Source organism: Rhipicephalus sanguineus, chromosome 8 (assembly GCF_013339695.2).
Source record: "Rhipicephalus sanguineus isolate Rsan-2018 chromosome 8, BIME_Rsan_1.4, whole genome shotgun sequence".
In the NCBI taxonomy this organism is placed as follows: domain Eukaryota; kingdom Metazoa; phylum Arthropoda; class Arachnida; order Ixodida; family Ixodidae; genus Rhipicephalus; species Rhipicephalus sanguineus.
This window is the reverse complement of record NC_051183.1, coordinates 5,647,964-5,672,902: the sequence shown is the minus strand read 5'-3', so window position 1 is coordinate 5,672,902 and position 24,939 is coordinate 5,647,964. Positions and strand designations below refer to the sequence as shown.

General features: G+C 47.1%; 1 protein-coding gene across 1 annotated transcript in view; it reads left to right on the top strand.

Annotated features, from left to right (window-relative positions):
- LOC119401255 (aldehyde dehydrogenase 1A1) overlaps positions 1 to 17,402 on the top strand; it is a 90,586-nt gene extending 73,184 nt beyond the window's left edge. Inside the window, exons 8-12 of the mRNA XM_037667939.2 lie at positions 9,717 to 9,901; positions 11,255 to 11,577; positions 13,420 to 13,494; positions 16,929 to 16,968; positions 17,305 to 17,402. Coding sequence (XP_037523867.1) covers positions 9,717 to 9,901; positions 11,255 to 11,577; positions 13,420 to 13,494; positions 16,929 to 16,968; positions 17,305 to 17,337 — 656 coding nt within the window. The 3' untranslated portion in view covers positions 17,338 to 17,402. The remainder of the gene's footprint in view (positions 1 to 9,716; positions 9,902 to 11,254; positions 11,578 to 13,419; positions 13,495 to 16,928; positions 16,969 to 17,304) is intronic.
- Positions 17,403 to 24,939: the final 7,537 nt, after the last annotated feature.

The following is a 24,939-nucleotide window of genomic DNA, read 5'->3' as shown; positions in this document are numbered from 1 at the left end:
ACAACTTCCACTTACCGTACACACACCACTTCTATTACAGATAACACCCAGCTGAACAGCAAGCATGGTGCGCAAGTAAGGTATGCATCAGCGATCAGTCGAAGGACGCATTGCTGAACGTTCTCGATGTTCGATAATGTTCTCGAATGCGCTATGAAGTGAACCTGAACACCGACTGCAAAGCTAGCGCAAACAGTCAACATTCACCAAGTGTCGAAGTAAAGGGCATCTCGTACGGTCATTACGCTAATGCAACTATACAGCTCCGGATCTTGCGAACACACTCGGCCGTGAAACGAAAAGAGACCGCTGAAGCCACGAAGAGAGTTCGCGAGCACATGGCAACATTCGCCGCACGTTTCATTAGCTACACCGCTTACCGCGCAGTCGATTCATGACTGTCGATGACTCGAAATCACTTCTGATATCCTTTTGAAGAAACACACACACACATATTGCAGTTACGCCGAGCGTAACACGGCATCGAGGCGAAAAGATCGGTCACTTCTCAACGCACGTTACCAACGCGCCGGACGGTCCGGAAGGGATATGGCCGCCGCCGCCCAATGTTGCCCGCGTGCAGCCTACCTTTGCGGTACTCTGAAATTTTCCAGTGACTCTAGCGTGTTGCGCGCTTTAAAGATCGTCGCCCCGCCCCTGCGAACGCCGTTGCTGTTCGCTCTACAGGGCGTCGTCACTTTCGTGCGCTTATCTCAAGGAAAGAAGGGGCGGCCGGTGAGGTGCTTCGCTTCGCTCGCTGCAGCGGCCGCGTTTGCGAAAGGAGCGCGCTGTTCGAACAGAAATAAGTAACAACTGTGACAATTAGTTTGCGCTCGTCTTGTGTGTACCTGTTCGTTTGTTTCGTGCGTCCTGCTTTATGTTTGAGCAGTGCGCTTCAAGTGTCGAGCTGTGACGCATTAGTTCGCGCTCGTCCTGTGTGCGTTCTTTTCGTGCGTCCTTTGGGCTCCAGCGACGCGCTGGCAATTTCGAGCTGCTTTCCGTTCTTCGCGTTACATTACAATTTATTGCTATCGCAATCATTGCTTCGCCGTTGCGGCGAAACTGTGACTATTTTTTTGTAATCGCGACAAATGGGACGGCCGTAGCAACGGTGCAACGGTGCGTTGCCTGAGCTAATCTCAGTGGCCATGCATTACTTTACCGCTCCAAGACGGCGACACCGCCCCACGAACCAAGAGCGCCGTGAGAGGAAAGTGTGAGAGATAAAAGGAGCGTTCATGAAGCCTCTTGCATGTGTGATCGTGGCGCAGTGGTTAAAGCGTCTGTCACCTATCGTCGCGGACCGAGAGGTCGTGCTGCTTTCGACTCCCGTTTACGGAGCTTTCTTCAACTTTTTTTCTTTGCCATCGGATCGTGTGCTTTCTGCTGACGTATTTCCGCCACGGAAATACTTGATGAAAGTTTTGTTTCACCCCGGCGTAAAATACTTGGTGTTACAATAAAGAGAAAAAATGAAGGCCGCCCAGCTCTGCAGTTGGTTCTCTTGCGACTGGGGGACCAGGTACGGGGGTGCCAAAGCCACCACGAAGGATTAGAAGACCTCAGAGCGTAGGGCCCGACATTCAGGACGACTTTTCTTTCAATACAACTGTATGTGCAACATGTGCAGAGTAATTATGTTACAGAGACATCTTGAAATGTCGACTGACGACGCCAAGTCTTCTCTCTGGTTCTTCAGTACTGGCCTCCTCCTCCATTGGCGGTGGCCGATTGAAAGAGGGCCCGCAGTGCAGGTGCGGCACCCCGATGACCTGACGCCGGCCTCGTTGTCTTCGCTCACCTGTTTTTCCGCCGAAGCGTGCTGCTTTCCACGGAGGCAAGGAAAGGCAACAGCTATGCTGTATCGACAAGGTCGAAGGAATGCATGGGAGCTGTGCAGGACGTTTCCCCTCCTTTTTTTTTTCAGGAAATGCCGTCCCGGTCACAATTCCAGCCGGCTTTGTGACAGCAAGCGATGCGTTGTACGATATGCTCTCACGATGTTTCTGCCATGATAGGACTGGAGAGGCGCCCGCGCGCTTCTCCAGTCCAGCCATCGTTCCGCGCATGGGCAGACAAGACAAACAAGATACGTTTAGTGTTTCTCGTTTGGTACATTTTTATTTCCATAAATAGGGGACGATGCGTACTTTCTAGAGAAAAACACGCGTGTTTGTTTTCACTGCTATAAAAGAAAAAAATAGTTCAATATTTGGTAATGCCAAATCTGGAATACAATCGCAGAGCAATGCATAATACCCTGGTGGTTTAAAATGTCCAGGCTTCAGTTGGATTTCACGGTCACGCGAACTTTCTGCCGTAAGTTTTACTTACGGAAGAATGAGGCAGGTTTTAATTGGAAATAGCTTCGTATCACTTTGTTTAACGTTAACGAACAAGCGCCTCGAATCTCAAGAACGGCATCCATCCGAAGCAGGTCCGAAGCCTGTACTTCTCATCGTTGCCGTGGTGGTTGAAGCGCCGCTCAAGGAGCCCCGCATAGACACTAGCGCCAGATTTCCCTCTAGTTTTTATAGCATGCGGCGCTATGGCTGACATAAAAGAACGACAAGGAGCGAGCCCCGACGATCCGCGTGGTTTTCGCAATGAATGACCCTGGAGAAGGCCTGCAGAGCTTCGCCTCGTGGACCGCGTTATCCAGCGCTTTCTCGCTTCTCGGTGGACACCTCAACCGTGCCGTTGTAAACTCTCCTAGGGCGACTGCAAAGTACCCACACTATGTTGATTTGGCTGATGATGATGAGCCCTTTGCAATGTGCTTTAAACCACGCGCTCGTTACGCAAATTACCCAGTGCGTTTATACGCTTCTGCCACGCAATATTAGCTCTGATAACGAGACTTTTAGCCCGACATACGCGTCCGTAGTGTTTATTTACAAATGTTATATCCGCAACAGAGTGCGCCGAAGCCTGCAGTGGTTACAGACGATCTTTCACAGCTGAGTAGTGAAGGTGTCCAGCAAGTTTCAAACGTGAGCACAAGAAGAAAGGAACGCACAGGACAAGGCTGGACTTACAACTGAAGTTTATTAAAAAACGGTTTTCCTTAGGACACCACCACGCATGCGTAAAAAGCCAATAACATCATCAGGTCAACATACTATCTAGCAACCCCCGCCCCCTCTTTCTTTATCTTAACTTAAACGTGGGAAAATATAGATTCTCCAGGTACTGAAATTCTTTATCAGTTATATGCACCGAAGGTTCACTGACACATAATTCAGCGCCCAACATCCCGATCTGGAAAGCTTCGCATATTTCTCTTTCTCGTTTATTGCGTTCCCTCCTCACTCTCAAAATGGGGTGTGCATCCGCACCTCTTGCAATGCACACCCCATTTTGAGAGTGCCAGTTTGCATGCAAACTGGCAAGTGCCCTCCTGTGCCAGTTTGCATGCAAATTGCGATGTTCCTGCATGCGCTCATTGAGGCAACGGCCCGTCTGATCCACGTAGGACCGACCGCAGGAGAGAGGTATCTGATACACTACAGACGTCATGCATTTTGTGAAAACAGTAGAGTGTTTTTTCCCACACCCACTGCTTGCATCTTTGTTCCATCCTGTGATGCTTTTGCACAGCCCGGCCAGTTTTCTGGGCGCAGAAAACATCAGTGCAATGCCGTTTCTAGTTGCCACCCGTTTAATGTTGTGAGATAAGCGATGAAGATATGGCATCACTTCAACCTTTTTTCTTTTCGAGGAATCCACGCCTTCGTCAACCTTCACTGACTTCTTTCTTGTCACCTTGCTGAACAAGGTTTCAGCCACGGTTGTGAGTAGTGAATTCGGTAGCCTGCTGAAGTTAACCTAGGCTTTTGGGCATCAAAACTTTCTTGCATGTTGTGCGTGCAACTCTTGTTTAGAGCATTCGTGAAGCACAACGAAACAATGCCTGTTTTTGTCAGTTTGAAATGGGACGATTTGTACGGTAGGAGGGCTTTTGTTGACCTGGGACAGTAACGCCAGCACACATTTAATGTCCAAATCGAGAAATCTAATCGGATTCTCATTGCAGAGTTCATAGGTGAAATTAAGGTTCCGGGGGGAATCTTCAAAACACATTAAAATACTCTTTGCAACTACTTCTGGGCTGTCGTCAGGTTGAAGGCTTAAAAGCACTAAAAAATCATCTACATAGGGGAACACTCTCACGGTTCGTTCGTCGTGTAGCTTCTGATTTAGAATCCTGTCGAACTTGGATAAGAAAATTTGACACAAAACCGGAGCAACCTTAGATCCGATGCAGATGCCCCTTCTCTGAATAAAGACATCATTGTTAAAAGACACCAGAATATTTGACAGGCAAGACTTGAGGAGTTCCATAAAGGAATCAAGAGAGAGAGCGCATGAATTCATGAAGGCTATTTCCCCTCGTTCTTCAATAAGTTCGCGCACAGCTGTAAACAGGTGCTTATGTGGAATTGCATAAAACAGGTCTTCAATATCTATGGACAGAGCAGCATTGGCGCAGATCCCACTAGACTTAAAGCAGTCCACGACCTCCAGGTCCTAAGTGTCAAGGCTTTTCAAAGCACGCTGCATGAATCTGCTGACCACTAGTTGCCAGGAACTTCCTTCTGTGACAATAGCCCGAAACGGGTTTTAGTCGCGAAGAACACTCCTAGAACATCTTACTTTGTTTGGCGGCTTTCTCTAGTTTTAAAGCTTGAGCTTCATCCTTCTTAGACAGCACATCCGCTGGTCGAAAGTTCTTCTCAATAGCAAGTCGTGCTTTTTACACACTTACACAAACCACAGCTGGTTTGTGTAATTAAAATCAGATGGCACCACCGGCGCCGTGGCCTTAGACTCCCTGAAACGTGGCCTTGGGAATGCACGAGACTGAAAAGCCACCAAAACATCGCCCAATGTTAGCGATGTAAGCGCATCTTATGGTGGCTGCCCTGTGCCACCGAGCAAAACTAGCGTCTTCGTGTACCCAGAAATTCCCTAGGGAAGTCGCCAAGTGAGGTGAAACTTGAGGCACTCGAGAGCGTGCGCTGCGTTAAAATTTCTGTGTATGTCCTGCTTTATGTTACCTCGCGAGTGTTCGCTTGAATTGATACAGATTGCTAAGACTATCAGCAGCGCTAAGAAATCCATCGTCTGCGCATTTATTATTTGACCTGAAATGTAGCAGCTGGCGCTTGAAGTAGACATCCGTAGCGGCTCGTTCACGATGCGATCATGCTTCGGGCACCTGATTCATTGGTTTATCTCTGTTGGCATAATTAAGTTTCTCCATGACACTATTCTAAGAAGTGGCTTGGTCTGTTCTCTAATGAAAGGGTTAATTGCTGCTAATTCGTTTGCGTGGCAGGTAGAAGAATTGAAGATTGCTATGCACTTGCGCATTTATTAGACGTTTGGGTCCTAGTACGATGACTGGAGACGGCGTGGGCGCCTATTTTGTAATTAAAGACAAAGAATCAGTGGCAGTTACGATTTCCCCTGCTGGTGGGCTTCGCTGCACAGCGAATCATCGATGCACAGTACATGCTTTGTGGCATAACACAGCTGCAATGTCATAAAGCTGACTTAGCGAATCTGTCATCTTGTAGCACGTATATATAATGTAAATATATAGTGCATTGAATCTAAGGGGCAGTACAAGCATGGCGTAAGCAAGCAGGGTACGAGTCAAAATATGGGTGGCGTGCGCAGCACAGATTTCTTTGCGCTCCACAATGAAGTAATTGCTTTGTAAGTTTTACCGCTACACAGGGGTGTAATGCGACGCAAACTAAATGCCATGCTGTGAAGCTTGCTACCTGTGGCTGTAATTAGTTGCCGGAAAGAGTAGCGTCAGGTTGCTTCAGTGGCGCAAAGTGTTCTCTAGTCCGATACGTACACGTTTCACACGAGCAGGTTGATGAAAAATAAGTAATAGAAAACTTTAAAGGCTTCACAGCAGCTTTAGAACGAACAATTGAGGCGTTTTTTTTTTTGAAATGGGTCAAATCCATCCAAAGAGAATTTGAGAAAACGGCAAAAATTTGCTATGCAAAATAAATACAACGCTGTCAAAGCTATTCTATGATATGTTTTACATGTCGGCTAGGGGAAGTTTCTGGCCACAATCAATTAAAAAATATGCAGCGGATTTCACCATTATTAGCATGATAACTTTGGATTTGGCTCATTTCGAATTGAGACATGGAATTCAATGCGGTATTCTTGAAAAAACTTTATTGAAATTCGGGCAGTGGCACATTCTTGCTTCGTCGGCGTCGACATTGCTTCTGTTCACGATGTCGTCGACGTCTCGGGACCGGTCTCTCGCCGATCTCTTCACTTCCACCAGAATCCATGATAATCCAGCTCCGAAAGGGCAAAAAAAAAAAACAAACTTGCAGAAACACCCAGAAAACAAGCAGAGTAGTCAGGCTAGGCGGGAAATCACACAGAGGCTTCCACGTTCGCCGAATCACGTGATCGCCGAAGCGCTCTACTATCGGCATACTGGATTTGACTCATTTCGATCCATACAGCGCATGGATCTGGTTCAATTTCGTTTTGAAACGGGATCTGTGAGCACACGTAGCTGTTGGTATTTGACTCATTTCGTTCAGATCTCTCTTTTAGAGGAAAGTTGAGAGAATGTACTTACCAATGGAGCAATATTTGAGCTAGTTTCGGTTTCTGGATTTAGCCCATTTCGAAAAAAAACGCCACAATTGTCTCGAGGGACAGTCCGAGACGCATGAATATTTATTGATATATACTGAGTATGTGCAGCACAATGAAACGAAGACAAGAGAAGACACATAAACGGCATAGACTGGCTATGTCATTTATGTGTCTTCTTTTGTCTTCGGTTTATTGCGCTGCACATATTCTGTATATATAAAGACATGTACCAACTAGCCCATCAAAGGATTCTTCTAGAATGAATATTTAAGCTTCAGACAGGCATTTTATGCATTTTTAATTACGGGTATATCGAACTATTTAGCGATGCCTTTTGATTCCGATGTATGCGAGTTTTACTGTATATACACTTAGCCGACAGTGTGCACTCGTAACATATTGGTCGGTTCAGCGAAGCATTATGTGGTGAGGAGCATTGATTTTCCTGGCGTAATTCAAATACTTTTTTTATTATATGATATTTAGGAGATGTTGGTGCTTCTGTATAGCACCGGCTGCTCCTTTTCACTTATGATAGGATATGGGAAAAGCACAGCAACGAAAAAAAATATTTCATAAAGAACAGCTAGGCAGAGTTAATAAAAGTTATTCACAATGGTATTTCATATATCTGCTTGATACCGCACGCATGCGATGGGAGCCATGCATGCATATGCGACATATATCGGTTGAGGATGGCCTAGATCCATCCATAGAGTTTCCTAAAATGACCTAGAGGGAACTCTGGCGCTGCGATCGTTCAGCCACCATGGGAATGATGGGTAGTACACGGATTTGCCTAGTCTTCGTGCTTGTGGGCTTCGAACGCACTTGTGGCTTTGTTTATTGCTATGTTTTGGTTTTCTTTCGGATAAAAGAATGGATCGTTGTGAACTTCGTGACCATATTTGAATCGGTGAGCCTAAAGAAGTTAAAGTGGTGAAGTGAAACTGCTGATTTTTGCTGAACTTCGTTTTGCGACAAAGCGGATGCAGGCGACGCGGAGCCAAACGGAGCCGAAAGAACGAAACTTAGACAAATCCGTGTACTACCCATGATTCCCATGCTGGCCGAAGCGCGATGCATTGCAGCTCCCATAGACACTAGCGCCAGAGTTCCCTCTAGTAAGTATTGTAGGAAACTCTATGGATCCATCATCACGATGTGTTCGGTAGGCACCGGGAACTCCACTGATCTGATGAGAAAATAAGCAATCTGCATCGCTACGCCTCCTAAACACACATGCTGTGCTCCAAGTAGGGAGGCCGCGGCTTCGGCGTGACGCTCGTTCGCGTGGTGCGCTCGATCGCCACAAGCATTTGTTTAAAACAAGCAATAATATTGATTATTCGGTGACTATATCACGGAATATTGGAGCTAAACGTTTCGTCAAGGTACCTTTTGGAAAAAGCTGGCTTTTCTGGAACCACAAAACAAGGCCCAAACAGCAGCTCATATGAATATATAGCATGCTAGCTGTTCCGATCATGTCTCAAACTTCGTCGTCCAAAAAGAACCAGCTTCGTAAACTAATGCGCTTGATACGCCAGCAAGGTTAACACAAAAATGAAACCTAATGCACTTTGCGGATATGCCTGCACTCCCAGCGTGCATAATTGATCTCATTGAATTATCCCTCCTTGCGAACTGCGTGCCCCTTAGTCAAAAAGTGGCCCTTCCCAAAGAAAGCAGCAAGTATGCACTTTTATTCGTGCGTCCATTAAATCAAGCCACCGGTGATTTCCATGGTTAAATCGCACGATCAACGTCTCGCACGCACGTAGAGTAGATCGAGCCACGGGACTATAGGCTAGATACATCTCGCTTGGAATTTCCTAGGGACAGCACCAAAAAGTGGTCTGGCAACGCGGGCATATTTTGGTGGCTTTTTAGTCGCTACCCTTGGGAATTGCCTCCTTTTTTGTTTTTTTTTTTTGTTTTTTTTTTGGCAGCGCCCGCGCCGTCCGCTCGGCGCCCGTAGCGTCTGCACGCACACAGTAGGCGAGCAGACGGCAGCAGCGGAAAAAAAGTATAACATGGCGGCACCCGTCAAAACGGGTTCCTTCCGCCTCGGATTTATCACGTCGTCGTCCTACGCTGTCAGTTCGAAACCTAAGCTCGTATTTGCTTTATATTTTCGTCCCGAAGCTTCGAGTGCAATGCATTCGTCACTGTTTTGCGCTGTTTTCAGGGTGTACTCTCAAACACTCGGAGACAAGGCTTAGCATGCGCGGCTACAAACAGCTGATCTCAAGAATAAAAACAAAGCACACCTGATGTTTAGTCCCCAGTGTGAGATGGCATAAAGCGATAGCCGATTTCACCATTCATTTATTGCTGTCAGGACAGTGACGAAATAGCAGTGCGAGTCCGGATCGAAGTGGGCGGTCCCGTCGGCATGGGTGCGGCCATGTTGGTTTGTAAACACAGTTACTGGCGCTGACTCAGACCACAATTGAAGGGATAGATGGCTTGCGCTGACGTCACTGAAACAGCCACGTTGGAGCACCAACATGGTGGGATGCGAACTTTTTTATGTCACGTTAACGTTATCAGTACATCAGTACATGCTGGTTCCTTCGTTATTCACGCACAGGCGCCCAATAACGTTGCAGCGACGTCGTTATCACACAGAAGCAGGTCAATCGCCGCGTGATTGCACTACCTTGACGTCATCTCGGCCGCCATGTTGGAGGCATGTTTGCGACCATGACGTCACGTGCAAGCTATTAATATGGCGTAAATGTGAAATAGAATAAGCATAATCGTGTATCACTCTGGTGTAGTACGTGCCAAGCAAACGCAAACGTCTCAACGGGACACGGAAAGAGTAGAGACATTACGAAGCGGTACTGACAACTGATCGTTTATTGAAGCAACGTCGAGCTTGTGTAGATCAGGAACACGTGTGCGCCTGTAAAACAACAACAAAATAAGACGATAAAAAACACGTGACAACCTTCAACAATACGAACGCCGGATGAGGAGCCTAGCACCGTATCGAAATGGACATCAGTTAATTCTTGGTAGCTGAACTATGTTCTCGACAATGTTCATCCTCGCAGTGCAACTGGCGGCGACGGTGGCGCACCGATGCGTGTTCATGAACACGGGCCAAGTGTGCTGCGCCCCAACGCGTGTCTTCGTGCACGAGGAAGTGTACGAGCAGTTCGTCGCTGCCTCCGTCGCGATGGCCAAGGCGCGTGTGCTGGGTGACCCCTTCGAAAGCACCACCAACCAGGGACCGCAGGTGATTGCCGCACTATGTTGTTGGCCATTTTTGGCAAGGTAAACTCAGCTTCATTACCCTATGTTTTTGGTGCCAAACCTTCGTGAGATTACTTAACAGAACACGTTACGGGGCTATAGTTGGTGATACGTCCTTATTTAAAGTATTGCAGCGCTACATTTGACGAGGACAAGACAGAGAAGTACATGACAGGACGCGACCATCGTTAGAATCTCACACTATGGTATGTTTAAGGGCTCAGGCCAAAAAGCGGCGCCCGTTGGTTGCATGACAGGTAGGCATCTCGGAGTGATATGCATGGCAAAGGGCAAGGCCTTGCGCGACACCGGGGAAAACAGTCAAAACAATATATCGATTCATACACGAGTCGTCAAAATGGTTTAGAAATGCTGATACACTTTCTAAAATATTTTAGCAATTATACGAATTATCTGAAATAACAAGTAATGCAATAGGTTAAGCCTAAATAGACAGTCGTTACTTGCCAAGACGTGTAATGCACGTCTAACACTTAACTGCGCTCACAGAGGGGCAGAACAAAAAATGCAATATTCCGGGATGTTTGTTGAATCCTTAATGAGGATGATGGAGTTGCAAGGTTAAATTTAACCATTGTCAGTGGCCCATAATTGCGGCATAAGAGTGAAGTGGCACACGTTATGCACCAATCGAAATACAGATGAGTTCTTTGAACAGCCACCTTGTACGTGCATGGCCACATACCGTGTGTTTCAAGAAATGTGTACAAAATCCTCAGGAAAATGCGACATTTGTTCGATGCCTTCACAATTACTTCTTCTGTAGTTGCAGTTATCTTAAGATGGCTGAAGACATCATTTGGGATAGTAATTAAGAAAGCTAAATAATTAACATTTTAATTAGTGTAGCTAGGTGGTTATATTAAATGGGAGCATTGATATTCTTCATGCGAAGAAACCATCGCAGCTGATAGGCCTACTGCATGGGCATGCGCAGATAAGTTTTGCCTTCTTTCTTTTCCGCCGTTGTGTGCATTTTGAGTTGTTAGTCGGCGTTTGTGGTGTCGTGACTTGTTTCTTGTGTCCGTGTTTGCAGGCCCTGTCTCTGTAACATGAATACTTACTAACTGGCTCAGCTCTCTGTTATTCTAAACTATAAACATCACATGATTAGATATGACGTCACAGATCGCCAGCATCTGTGACGATGATGATGACGTCATTCGGTGGCATCGTCAACGGTGGGCTTATCTCGGAGTTAGTGCAGCAACGGGTGCAGAAAACGTGAGGGCAATCTGACGAGTGTCTCGCGAGAGAGCCTCTCCTAAGAGAGACTTTCCGTGTTTCCTTCTTTGAACGACGTTTCTTCTTTCAGATCAGCAAGGAGCAGATGGAGCGCGTTCTGGGCTACGTTCAAGCTGGCAAGCAGGAGGGCGCCCGCCTGCACTGTGGAGGCCAGCGTCACGGCAGCCGCGGATACTTCGTCCAGCCGACCGTCTTCTCTGACGTGCACGATGACATGAGCATCGCTCGTGAGGAAATCTTCGGCCCCGTCCAGAGCCTCTTCAAGTTCAGGACCACGGAGGAGGTCATCGAACGGGCCAACCGGACCGCGTACGGGCTCGCGGCGGGACTCTTCACCCGCGACTTGAACACGGCGCACACCGTGTCACATGCTCTTCAAGCGGGCGTCGTGTGGTACGTTTGGGCGGCGACGCTCTATCAAGCCTTCTTCGTGAACACGGCATCTTTCTCCTCTCAGCAGTGCTACCATAAACGCAGAGCGCCCGAGTGTCCTGGCTCTTCGAATACTAACGTTAACCGAAGTGTGTTTCTTTTTCCTTTTAAAAGGGCACGTTAACTTGGGTGCCGCTACCTAAATACCTGGGAATAAAAAAAAAATCTTCATTGCCGGCAGTCACCACGAAGTTCCGAGCACTTTATACACTGGGTGTTTTTTCTTCTTTTTAGACAATACAGAGCTGTTATAAAAATGTTGTGACAGTCAGGCCTCTTTCGTCTTCGTAAATGAACTAGCCGTCTAAGAGGAAAAATTCTGCCGCACCTAAAGTTACATTCAAATGAATTATTTAAAAATTCGTTAATTCACTTTTTAATTCTTAACTTCAGGCCGTTGTTTATAAGGAAGAGTTGTATCCTAGGACGTGACAATTTATGACATGCCAATTTTTAACGCGATAGCGTTAAAGAGCTCATTTCGCAGAAATTCCGGCGTCGGTGATGGCTTCGTTGGTTGTGAGCGAAAGATCGTCTTGTCCGTGACCGAAAAATCGACAAAGATACAAATAAAATAATAAAAATCTTCAGGTTCGAGTGAGAACCGCACCCAGGCCGTTTGTGTGGCAAGCAGGGGTTCTACCAAAGAGCCACGTTATTTCTTGAAACTGCTTCGAAAAAAAAAAACGCTATATGAATGTTACGTAGTGGAAGGAGTCCCTTTAACGCATCTAATATTGCGTGGCAGAAACGTAGAATCGCGCCAGGCGTCAAAACATGTGAATTGCGCAACGAGTGGGTGTTTTAAAGGCCCACCTATTACAAAGCGCTCAGACATATTTAATCTGCATCATCAGCAAAAGCATCAAAAAAGTGAACAGCTGCGTAGGTTCGCGTGTTGCCTTACGGACGCGTAGTGGGCGATTTGCAAAAGGAAGAATTATGGCGTAGTGGGCAATGAACAACTGTACTGGCAATAGACATTCTAGGATAACTTGAAACGGGCAATGTTACGCGCACAGTCGTTCGTTTCCTTACGGCATGGCTGAGAATGCACCGAGAACCGAAGCCAGGGGTGCTGTAATGGACACTGTCAAATTCCGCCGTCATGCTAAATTTAGTAATGGTGACCTTTTAAGCCAATCGGAGGGGCCGTAGCAGCCCTCCGGGCCGATCAGACATGACCAATGGCGATTGACAACATGGAGGAATTTGACAATGTCCAGAATAGCACCCCAGGCTAGCAATTGAGAAGGCGATGCGCACGGGGCCCGATTACATGCACTATCGCGTTCTACTCTTGAAGGCGAAGCTCAAACGTCCTCCAAGTTTCTTTTTTTTTTAATTGCAACCAACTGCACGTAATTTGAGATAATAAACGAAATTCTAGGCCCAGATCTAGGTGATACCGAAACTGAGCGCACCGGGTGCCGCAGGAAATCCGTCAGCCCTTTTACGTCAGGCCGGAAGCTCACGTGACAAACTTTGAAAAAAGGCACATCGCAGCAGAACATGGTCAGGAAAAGCGGCAAGCCGTCTCGATAACCCATTTGAACCGCTCATTCTTTGCGTTTGGTGCGTATAGTGCTTATACGTTTCTTTGTTAAACTCGAAAGAAGATGCAAAGAACTCGCTCGCTTGTCTGCGAGAAAAAGCGCCGCAGTGGCTGCCACCTATTTTAAGCTGTATACAGTGAAAGAAAAATTGCGGTTTTCTTAGGTACAGCGCGAAATGAAGAGACACCTGTTATTTATTTTGCATTGCTGAGCTGAAATGCGTGTTCGTATGTTCTCGCTCCTGTAGGATCAACACGTTCATGGAAATCAGCCCGCAGACTCCGTTCGGCGGTTACAAAATGTCAGGACTGTCGCGGGAAATGTAAGTTGCATGATGCAAAACATTAATTTCATATTCAGGGCGTAACATATGAACCAAGATAACAGAAAAAAAACCCCAGGAGCTCTTGAAAAAGTCCCGCCATCTCCCCGTATAAAGGGAACCCTGAGTAGTATGCGAAGCAGCCATGAGTCGACTTAGATTTCTGTAAATGTTTTAACGCGATAGCGTTAAAGAGCTCGTATCGCAGAAATTCTGCCGTCGGCGTCGGCATCGTTGGTTGTGAGCGAAAAATCATCATCTTGCCCGTGACCGAAAAATCGAAAAAGCTGCAAATAAAATAAATAATAAAAATGTTCAGTCCGAATGAGAATCGAAATTAGGCCGTCTGCGTGGCAAGTAGGTGTTCTACCACACAGCCACGCCTCTGCTTGGAGCTGCACTGAAAGTAACTTTCATGCTTCCCAAAAATACGCGTCCTATATACACGTGTCACAGTACGAGATGTAATATCGCAGTAATATTGCGTGGTACAAGCGTATATTGCCATCGGGCGTCACGCCATGTCAATATCATAACGACTTGGTGGTTTAAAGACAGACACCCATTACAAAAGGCACACACATTACTGCGCGTATTCCCTTAAGACCACGTAGTGGGTACAACGCAACTTCGAAAAAAAGTTTCTCGCGCATAATTTCTCCTGGTTTAAAGCATGCTACCCATTACATAAGGCACACACCTTAGTTCGCGCTTTCTGTTAAGCACTCGTAGTGTTCGAAGTGCGCACTAGGGGCAGGATATCGCTATCGCGTTCAACTCTTAAAGGCGAATCTTAAGCGTCCCCCAATTTTATTTTGTTCATCATTGTTCATGGTCCTTCTATTCGAGGTTCCTCTGATGTTACTAGTCATATATGACTTTAAGCTCAGGGGAACGTTTTCCCTTGAGTATAACGGCCTTGTGGTCCGTAAAATATAAAGTTAACGGCTCTTGCTGCAAAGGTTGCAGCTTGAAGTTTGAGAATGCGATGTCAACGCGCCCGTTTCGATTTGGCTTCGCGAGCCCGCCGCTCCGGATCGGCTGGGGCACTGGCTACGTCGACGCGACGCCGGGGAGACAGGCCTCGTTCATAAGCTGCTTCGCATCTAAGGGTACCTTGCATGATTTATGGCGTAGTGGGTACCTTGCATGATTTATACTAGAGCACGCGCCGCAGTGAAGCGAGCGCTCTATCGCACGTCCATATGTCAGGCAAACATTCCTTTCTGCACAACATGCGCGAGCTCTCCGCTCGTGCGATAACTTCGTTCTCGTTTTTCTTCCATATAGCTAGTGGCACCGTTTTCGCAGGCAAACATTCCTTTCTGCACACCATGCGCGAGCTCTTCTCTCGTGCCAGCACTTCGTTCTCTTCTTTCTTCCATACATCTAGTGGCACGCAGGGGGACAGGCCTCGTTCATTAGCTGCTTCACATCTAAAATCGCGCCGGCGACGCAAGAGGACAGGGACAGGGACGCACCAACTAGCCCCGCAACAAATTTTATTGGACGGAAGGGGCGCACACAATCTGTGCCCCTTCCGTCCCTGTCTCCTTGCGCTGTTTTAGATGCGAAGTATCTTATGGCGGAGTTCAATCCGGTGGTGGTGGTGGTGGTGGTGTGCGGCGTGACCACCCTTACTGCGCATGCGCATACCCTCTCCCCTCCCCCTCTCCACTTCCCTTCTCCCCTCCCCCTTCCCACTCTTCCTCTGAAACGCGGGCTAGACATGCCGAAATTCTCTCCTGCGCACGATGAGCACCAGCGCATGCGCGTCCCCTCCCCCTCTCTCTCCTCTCCTACGCTGCCCCCCTCTCGTACGCCTGCCGACTGCGTTCCCCGCTCGCCCTGTGAGAATTAACGGACAGGCTAGAAGGAAGACAAGACGCGCGTAGCGTTCCTCTTCGCGTTCCACGACGCGAGGTCGGTAGCATGCCCAAAGAACGCCAACGGAACGCGATCGTGCAAGCGTTCCGGCTTCGCATCGCCTCATGGTCCCCTTTAGCGGGAAATGATGTAATTTTTTTCGTTACAATGCGGCCAAACCAACTAGCCCACCGGCAAGCATTAACATCACTGGTCAACTTTCAAATTATTGCTTGAATCGCTAACAGGCCAATTAAAGGTTGTAGGCCGCCTCGAATAGCCTCGGAATAAAGCACTCATTTCGTCCTGAGATTAGCGTAGTCTTTCTCTTCTTTTTTTTAGAAAAAAATCAAAGCCAGCGAACTATGAAACAGACCGCTGCTCAATCGTTTCCCAGCGAACAGCGGCTGCATTGCTTTATCGACGAGGATCGAACGGGACAATTCCGTACTAAGTACTGCACGTACTTCTGTTTCCACCGTTTTCAGTTCGTGTCGTAGCTGCATGATTTTGCCTCGGACATTCACGTGAGAGCCGACTACACCTTTAACGGTCATTTTCTTAGCGAGCTGACGTGCGTGTATTTCGAGCAATTGCGCAGTCGTTATATCTTATGTCGCGCTTCTGTGAGCATTGTCTTCGGCATGTAGGGTGCTTTGATGGGCTTTGCGACCTAACTGTTGTTGGGACAATAGTCGTCCTCTGGTGATGCTGTCACGCGACGCTCAGCATATCTACAAAACGAGAGGGGCGCGCAAACTGATAGTCATCAGTGCACCGTAACGGTTTCCGTGCTTATATATAGATCGCAACCTCTCTAACCAACCACGACTGACCGCGCCTTTTCATGCCTTCAAAGAGGGTGAAGCACTGCACGACGCGTCGATAAACGAACTCAGCCGTGTTACGTGGAAGTTCGCTTGGAAGCGATGGAGCATCTATTAAGTATAGCACCGGTTCGCTGGTCGAGCGAGAAATTTTGCGCCATGGACAAACACTTACGGAAGACACAGCATTTCGCCTATGCAGCGAAAAGCTCCCAATCTTTCGCATTTAGCGTACTTCATAGACTTGTGTTTTTCCTCGTGCCAAACAACCATGCAGGCAAATTTGAACAAGAAATAAAACGTTCGTTTGCTATAGATGCCTACGACATAGTAGGCATGTTGCTGATTAAAGCAATACATGAAAACTTGACAAACACTTACTCAATACCAGGGATGTAACCAGGGGAACCCTCCCCCCCCCCCCCCCCCGAAAATTTTAGATCTTGCATGTGTATATTATACATGCACACGTACAAACGCACGCACGAACATTCATAAAATGTGGTTGCCCCCCTGAAAAAAATCTGGCTATGCTAGTGCTCAAAAGAAAGTGATGAAAAGCATGTTGTTTGTAAAGTACACCTGTCTCTACTGCTAATGTCAAGTTGGTGCGATTTTTCTAAAGCTCTTGGCTTTTTTGTGATCATTATCTGGGACACCCTGAATACTTCTAAGATGTATTAGAAACGAAAGAAATGAACAGATCGAACAGTAATGTTTCCAAAAAAATTTCTACTCCAGGGGTGAAGAAGGCATCCTGGCATACACGGAAGTCAAAACGGTGAGTGATTAAAATCTAACATACAGGGCGGCTGTTTTTGGCACGATCATTCAAATTTCGTTGCTTGGGATGCGACATTCAGTGCGTCCACACCGAAGGCGGCACCCCCAGAAAAAGATGCGGCACAGAAAATCCCTTGCTCAGTTGCCACATTGGCTATGAATCATTACCTAAACTGCCGCTCACACGCAGCAGGTACAAATGTTTTCGAATCGTGGACGTGCCCTTTGTTGTCCTTTGAGATATTTCGGATTTTTTTACATTTTCACATGTGCTGCCTTCCTTAATCTTTAGCGTTGGCAAGAGCATTAATTGATTCTTGTTTTCTTCCCACAGGTTGTGACGAATATAACGGAGAAGAATTCGTGAACATTCACTTGGCGGTAGCTTTTGCAACTCACGCTGCCTTACAATTTTTGCTAGTTTTTATTAATAAGCTCGCTTAGAATAAACTTTTTCACCATTTCCGTGCAACTGTTTCGTTGTCATGGGGAATTGTGGTTGCGTGTATGACGCTTTATCTGGTTACCAGTGCTATAGCATAGAAATTGTTGCACTGCGCGTACACAAGGCAAATTTGAACTTTGGCCATTTGCCCAGTCTGTTTGATGCGGGTTAGTTTCACCACCCACTGGGAAAATTCCTTTGCAAGTTTACTACGTAACACTACTTGGCACCCACGTGCCACCTCAGTGGTACTAATGACCTATATTAATCTAGGGAGTACTAGGGAGCGCAAAGTCTAAATTTATTTGCGAAACTCGTGTCGGTATATCACTGCGTGTGCCTTCGAAATTAATTCTATACTGGACGGTACATGTCGAGTTTGCTTTCATTCCGGAATGTGCGCTCTGTATAAAATGTTAGTGGGGACGGGCGGAAGACTTGACAGCGTCCAAACAAATCTGTCTTCCCTCTCCTTTGCCCGTCCTCTCACCAAGTGGTTCCGAACGGTGTCGTGTCGCGCAAACACGTGTGGACACGCTGTGAGCCGCGGGTCGACGTGTACGGACCGCGTTCCTGGCTGCCACGGGGGCGAAGTTTGCTCATTATATCTCGTAGTGCGTAACCACTACTAGCAAGTGGTTCTTCGACTGAGCTGCACGCAAAGAACTCCCCTTTTATACCAATTGCACTACCAGCCAATGTCAGAAGGACGAGCGGGAGCGCCTCAACCCAGTTGTGTTCTTTGGTTGCTGTGAGCTCTGCCGTGAGCTGGCGATGAAAACGCTCCACCATGCCATTGCTCATGGTGCGGTACGCCTTTGTACGTATGCGAGAGGCGCCGATGAGCTGAGTCATGGCAGCGAAGTGGGTGCATTCGAACTGCCGGCCTTGGTCAGTTGTGATTGTGGAGGGCACTCCAAAGCGGGCAACCAAGTGATACAAATATGTACTGGAAACCGTTTCAGCGGTGATGTCCGCGATAGGAGTGGTTTCCGCCCAACAGGTCAATCTATCTACGCGCGTCAGGCAATACGCCTCTCAGTGGCAGGGTGGTAGTTGGCCGACTGTGTGCAGGTGAACATGATCAAATCGCGAGACCGTGGTTGGGTGTGCTCGAAGTGCTGTCAAGGTGTTGTGTCGCTATCTTTCGGAACACTGGCATGCGACGCACTCACGTGTCCAGCGCCGGACGTCGTGATTAATGCATGGCCAAACGAACTTTCACGTCACCACTCTCTCTGTGGCTCTAATTCCTGGATGAGAAAGCCCGTGCAGAGATTAACACATGGGAGGTTAGAAGGCACAAATGGGTGATCTGCCAGTACTTGTGTCACAGCAAATGTTGCCTTGGTATCCGGGAAATGGCAGCGCAGCTTCAGGGCTGTAATCGCGTTCAACAGGTTCTCGCTGCTCGTTGGCGCCGTGGGAGCACCAAACGAAAAAAAAAAAAAAAAAAACGCGTCGCCGCCGGTTGACTATTATTAAATCCTAAATACTACACATGTCTGAACGCACCTACATGTATCTCTACGCATGAAATGCGAAAAGTATGATGCAGTCAGTGTAGGTATTACCGAGCGGATGTATACCGGATGTTAAGCGGCATGCGAGTCATCACGTGCCGATACATGCAGTCAAAACTTGCTATAGTGAGCAGTGTGAGCTGGAACACCGAATTCGTATTTATTCAATGATTACTTGTTCACAAGCCGCTATGGCATTGAATGCCATAGCGGCTCGTGATCGGGTTTAACCAAACTGTAGAGAGGTGTTACAGTGTTCAGGTATACAGATGATTATTTGATTTTAATTGACAAGCCACGCGCTGTACAAAGAAGTGAGCACATTCTAAACGTGTTTAAAGAAAAAGGGATGGGACTCGAATTCACTTGCGAGATGCCTTGCTCTGATATAATTTGCAGTTTCTTGACACATGCATTACGTTTCACTGCGGAGCATGCTTGCGGGTAGCATAGCCCGCGTTCAGCGAAATCGGTGTTTAATTTCGCGTCGGCGCATTCAAATATTGTTAAACGAGGAATTGTCTTGTCATGATTACGCACGGCATTGGAAAAAAACTTGCGCACAGAAGATGAGCAGTAGTTTCCAGCTGCAAAGTGATCAAAGAGGCGGGATATCCTGCGTATCGCGGTATCGGTTTCCGAAAATATGTTCGCATGGCACAGAAAGATTAACACGGACGTCCTCCATCCGTAAATAATGAAGAAACTAGAAATATTGCAGTTATTCCACATAAGAAGTCGCACAGCCTGAAGAACGTAGGGAAGCGATGTGGGGGTGAAGGTTGTGTTTGCCGCCCCAAATAAGCTTAGTCGCATTAAGGTCGCAGGGGTCTGCGGTGGGCAAAGAAAAATGCGGTCAGAAGCATGCCAATTGTTTTGTAGATTGTGTCGGAGTTAACCGCAAATTTCCATTTCTTGTGTCCACATGTACATCGGCCAGACTGGCCGATGTATTAATACGCGCGCCTCAGCGACCATCGAAATTCATTGAATGGAGCCGTCTCATCTCGCATCGCTACATATGTCAGTCATGAAAATGTAATCCCATCTTCGAAAGCACAGTAATTTTGTACCATCAACCTAATCGGACAACGCGAGAAATTTCGGAGGTATATCATGTCACAAATAACGCCACACTTTGTGTCAGTCAAGCTCCTCAGTCGTTACAAGACAAGGAATTCAGCTTTATTAATCGACTGTAAACACGCGCCTTGGTTGTTTGACTTTTTGGGCCTCTTTATGACACGCGCGACGAACTCCCATTTTTGTATATATGCTTTTTTTCACGCGTTCAATAAACTTTCAGTTGTGTGTGAGCGCTGGTTTGTGCAATTTCCTTCCTTGTACTGCTCCTTTTTTTTTTCGCTCTAAGTATTATTCCAACCTGTAGTTAGAGCACCAACGAAGGTTAGTAGGCACTTATCGTTCGTTACATATAGGGTGTGAGCGACGCAATGAATGTATCTCATTTTCCCAAATGCCGACCACACTTTCTCGTGTACTCTTTAATTATCAGAACCTCACACTGTAGTCGTCGACAGTGTCGATGGACGTTGATTCCAAATGCTTCCGCGAATCATAGACCGCTCCTGCACTTCATAGGCAACAGAGTTGTATTTTTTTTTTTCATTTACGCCTTAATAAGGCGCACTGGCGCAAAAAAAAAATAATAAAAGGTTACGCTTCTGAGCCGCTCAACTGGTCCAACAGTGGGACAAATGTAAATCGTCGAGAGGCCGTCGCAGCTAAACACTGAAGTTCGTGATTGAATTGCGCAGTAACATGTTGAACCTTGCCAAATTCACTGTGTCTGAGTAGTCCTGGCACGGCGCAAGCGGAAAGCTACAGCGCGAGGCCCGCGCGCTCGTCGCGGCTGCTGCTGCGGCGTACGCACGTCTCCCATGAGCGCTTGCGCGCCCGTTGGTGGCGCTCGTGCGCTTGAAAAAGGTCTATTGGCTCTCCGGAAAAGAGCCCGTCGGAACAGCGCCTAGCTACTTTCAAACAAGACTCAGCATCAAAGTGGCCTTGTCGTTGTTTTTTATAAAGTACCGAAACCAATGCTTTACGCATGGATAAGACAGTGCCACCCGATATTCCTGGAAGGAAGTAACGTTGTTAGGCGTCCATTATGAAATTAGGATCCCAGCAGGAATCGAACCCAAACATTTTGCGTGGCAATCAGGTATTCTGCCACAGAGCCACGCCAGGTCAACAAACTGGTTTCGAAAAAAAGCCTATTCAGGCGTAAGGTCGGTGCACCGTCAAATGTGTGTGTGTGGTGCAGGCTATCTGATTTTGCAAGAAAGCAATAAACACTACATGATACTCCTACGATGTGCAGTGATTCCACTCCTGCGCCAACTGCGCCAAAGTGCGCCAAATTATATTTACTGCGCCATCCTGATAATATCGACGAAAATTGCGCCAAACTGCGCCAAAGTCTCAGGTTTGGGGGCGTCTATCACCGGCAATCGCACCGCCGGCGCGTCCGAACATGTGCAGCTTGATTTTAGGGCTGCCAAAGTCGCAACCATGGACCAAGAATTATTCCGCTGAATAAATAGCGCTCGTGCGTGCGTCCCGAGTAAGCCACAATGCCATGCACGGTGCCGACGCAGCTTCTGTTCTGCAAGTCGGTTCTACAGCAAAATGCGCTCTCCGCAGAGGCTCCTGACGTCTAGGCCTATCGGTAGCGAGAAAGTTGCGACGGCGATTCATCGGCGGGCGTCGTCTGTTCCCGAAACGCTGCTGATAGCTCGTTTCAAGCGCCGCACGGCACGTAAGGAAAGCAATGTTCAGTAATAACTACATGCGTGCCGCTAAAATGTCTGTCACTTCTGTTTCTGGACATCGCGGAATGAAATTTGGGATCGCTAGCAGTAGATATGGAACAATATCGGATTTTCCTTGCTTCGCGTTTATGGAAGAGCACGCGAACGGTGGGAACGCGTTGACACTTTTCCTCAGATATACTTTATCCATGGATCTTCATCCAGAAGAGCTTTTTCATAATTCCTTCCACCAGCACATCCGAGTTTGTAATCACTCTGCGGTAAATACCCCCTAAAAGGCCCTGCCCTTCGAGCTCACGAGCTAGGGTTCCAATTAGAATATTTTGCTTGCTTTTTTAAAATGTCATCTGATTAATAAAAGCATATCTCCTGGTCGGAGCAGCCGCAAATACGCAGCTGTCAGTAGCGGGCCCATCGCTGACGGCCCACGGGGAAGCGGCTACCCCATGTTACACGTCCGCCCCTCGCTTTCGGTGGTCAATAGCTGACGGGTAAAAAAAACTCAGTTTCGCTTAAGGGCGAAGCAATGAATGCGATATCAACAAATTGTATTGTTAAACCCAGGTGAAAATATTGCAACTGGAAACAACTGGCCCCAACTGGGACCAGTTCAACTGGTTTATGGTCAAATTCCCAGTTGGGACCCACTGGGACCGAATTCCCAACTGGGACCCACTGGCAACTGGTCCCAACTGGGAATTTGACCATAAACCACTTGACCTGGTCCCAGTTGGCACCCACTGACAACTGGTCCCCACTAGGAATCCTGCCATAAACCACTTGATCTGGTCCCACTTATTTCCAGTTGGCAGTGGGTCCCAGCGGGACCAGTGGCTCTTACTGAGATCTCAACAAGAGCCAGTTGCCCGTTGCAAATGGTGTCCCATTAGGAACTACTGTCTGAAGCTGGTCCCATTAAAAATTAAACGTGATGTGGCTATTTAATTCCTGGGGCTCCAGTGCAAGATAAAAAAAAACAACCTTGGATACTCATCAAATGTTTATTTTACAAACATTACACAGCACTCAAATTTTTTAGTGTTTGGCGGCAATCCTGAATTGTTTCCGTGAGATTCACGTACCCGTGACCAATGGGAGAGCGTTGCTGTAAAATAAGAGGTAACATATGTTACATGCGTGTCTCAGAATAGCCATATCAATTTATTACACACAGCAGACCAGCGTTCTAAAAATTCACACTACGAACACTATTCCAGAGATCATGCCGGATGTAATCCGATTTTTTTTAAGTCGCTTACCTCAGCGCGAAAGACATAATAACTACGGGCAGTAAGGCGATCGAAAGCATCTTTGTTTCCACTCGAATGTATGTACCTACAGATGCAACAGGTTCGGGAATATCCATTTGCAGTGCAAAATACGGCCCCTTTGCGCTTTCTTTAAAAGTCGCGGACGGAGCTACAAATTTGCACGAGTATACTTTATAGTTATTTAGCATGCCGTTCAAAATACTATTGCACGGCACTCGTTTTCTGTGATGCTCCAAAACAAATGGCAGAAAATTAGCAAGCACTCCGCACAAACCCTTAAGCAAACAGGCAGAACCACCTATTAGAGCAGTGCCGAAAGAACTTGTTTACAATGCGGCGTTCCATCGTCTGAACACTCAAAACACTTTGCATGGCATTATATCAAGATGTTCTCTAGGATATTGAACAACTAGCACTCGAAGCATAAGTGATATATAGTTACCTTCAAACGGCTGCATCGCCGACAAGGCGCAGGCTTGCAGCATTCCGCACACAATGGATCCACATATCCATGTTGTCACAGGAAAAAACACTTGTCCGGCGTTCACCCATAAAGACTTCCAGAGATGAAACTGTCGGACACTAATTCGACAAAATCTAAATTACGCACGCCATGACTGCACGTTCCTTTTGAAAAACAGCACAACTAAGCACCGCTTCCACGGACCACCACCACAAAACACTTCCACCACTCGGCAGCTAGCCCTCGTACACATGTGGTGTACGAAACTAGTATGGCTGTGTTTCTAAATTTTCTGCCTTGATTATCGAGCTTCTTTCTTCCATTAAATAGTGCGGAATTGGTATGAAATAATTCTTTTCAGTTTATTTTATGTGTAATCTTTATGTTTCATTACTATACTGCTTCATTTGTTTGAGCGTATGAGATACGGAACTGATGTGACGGCTGTCGAGGTTGTTGGGGAGAGAGCAGAGAGAGTGTGGCGTGCGTTTGTGTCGGCAGCATCGTAGCAGCATGTCGGCGGCAGTCTCGGAAGTGGTAGCTCTCGACTCTGCTCGATTTTTCTTTGTCGTACGAAAGTAATCGCTGTGCTGCACAAAAGCCAATCGAGCAGGCATGCTCTCAGTGAGACAACGGCAATATTAACACCCCGACGTCAATCGGGCCCGCTTCGCCTGCGGGTATCCGCGATGGACGTAAAAAGATTGACAACTGCTGATGACAGCAGTACTGATGCTAAAACAAGCGTACGTTTGAGTGCACTGTGTTGCGCATTTGCGCAACGGAATAATCGATGATAATACACGATTTTAAAAAATACATATCAGGTCAGGTAAGACTGTTTATATTATTGTAATGGGGTTAAAACAACGCGAAGCGGAGGATGACGTTTAAACAAGAAAAGATAATTCATTCGCAAACCATGAGATGCTATTTTCTTATTCTCTCATCGTCCTATCATCTGTGTTCATAACGGCCCCTTACAATACTAGGCCAGTGATCAGGTACCCTTCTGCGAGTATGACACAAAAAACTCTTGGATAAAACCCATTCGCTCAAGTCCAGCAATGCTACGTCGTATACATTCGAGTTCAATTTTTTTTTTCGTTCACTGTGAAGAATCGTACAACCAGAGTAACTGGTCGCACTTCGAGTTAGCGTACAATTGGGACCATTTGCTTCCAATATAACTGGATATGGTTGCCACCTGGGACCAGCTGCCTCCAGTTCAACTGGTCATGGTTTCCGTTGGTGGCCAGTTGAGTTGTAACTGGGACCAGCTGCTAACTGGAACCAGTTGCAATTGGAATCAACTGGAACCAGTTGAGTGTTAACTGGGACCAGCTGCTAACTGGAACCAGTTGCAACTGGAATCAACTGGGACCAGTTGGTTTCCAACTGGGGCCAGTTGGCCCGCAACTGGGACCATTTGATCCCAGTTAACACCAGTTGAAACCAGTTGGATTCCCAGTTAC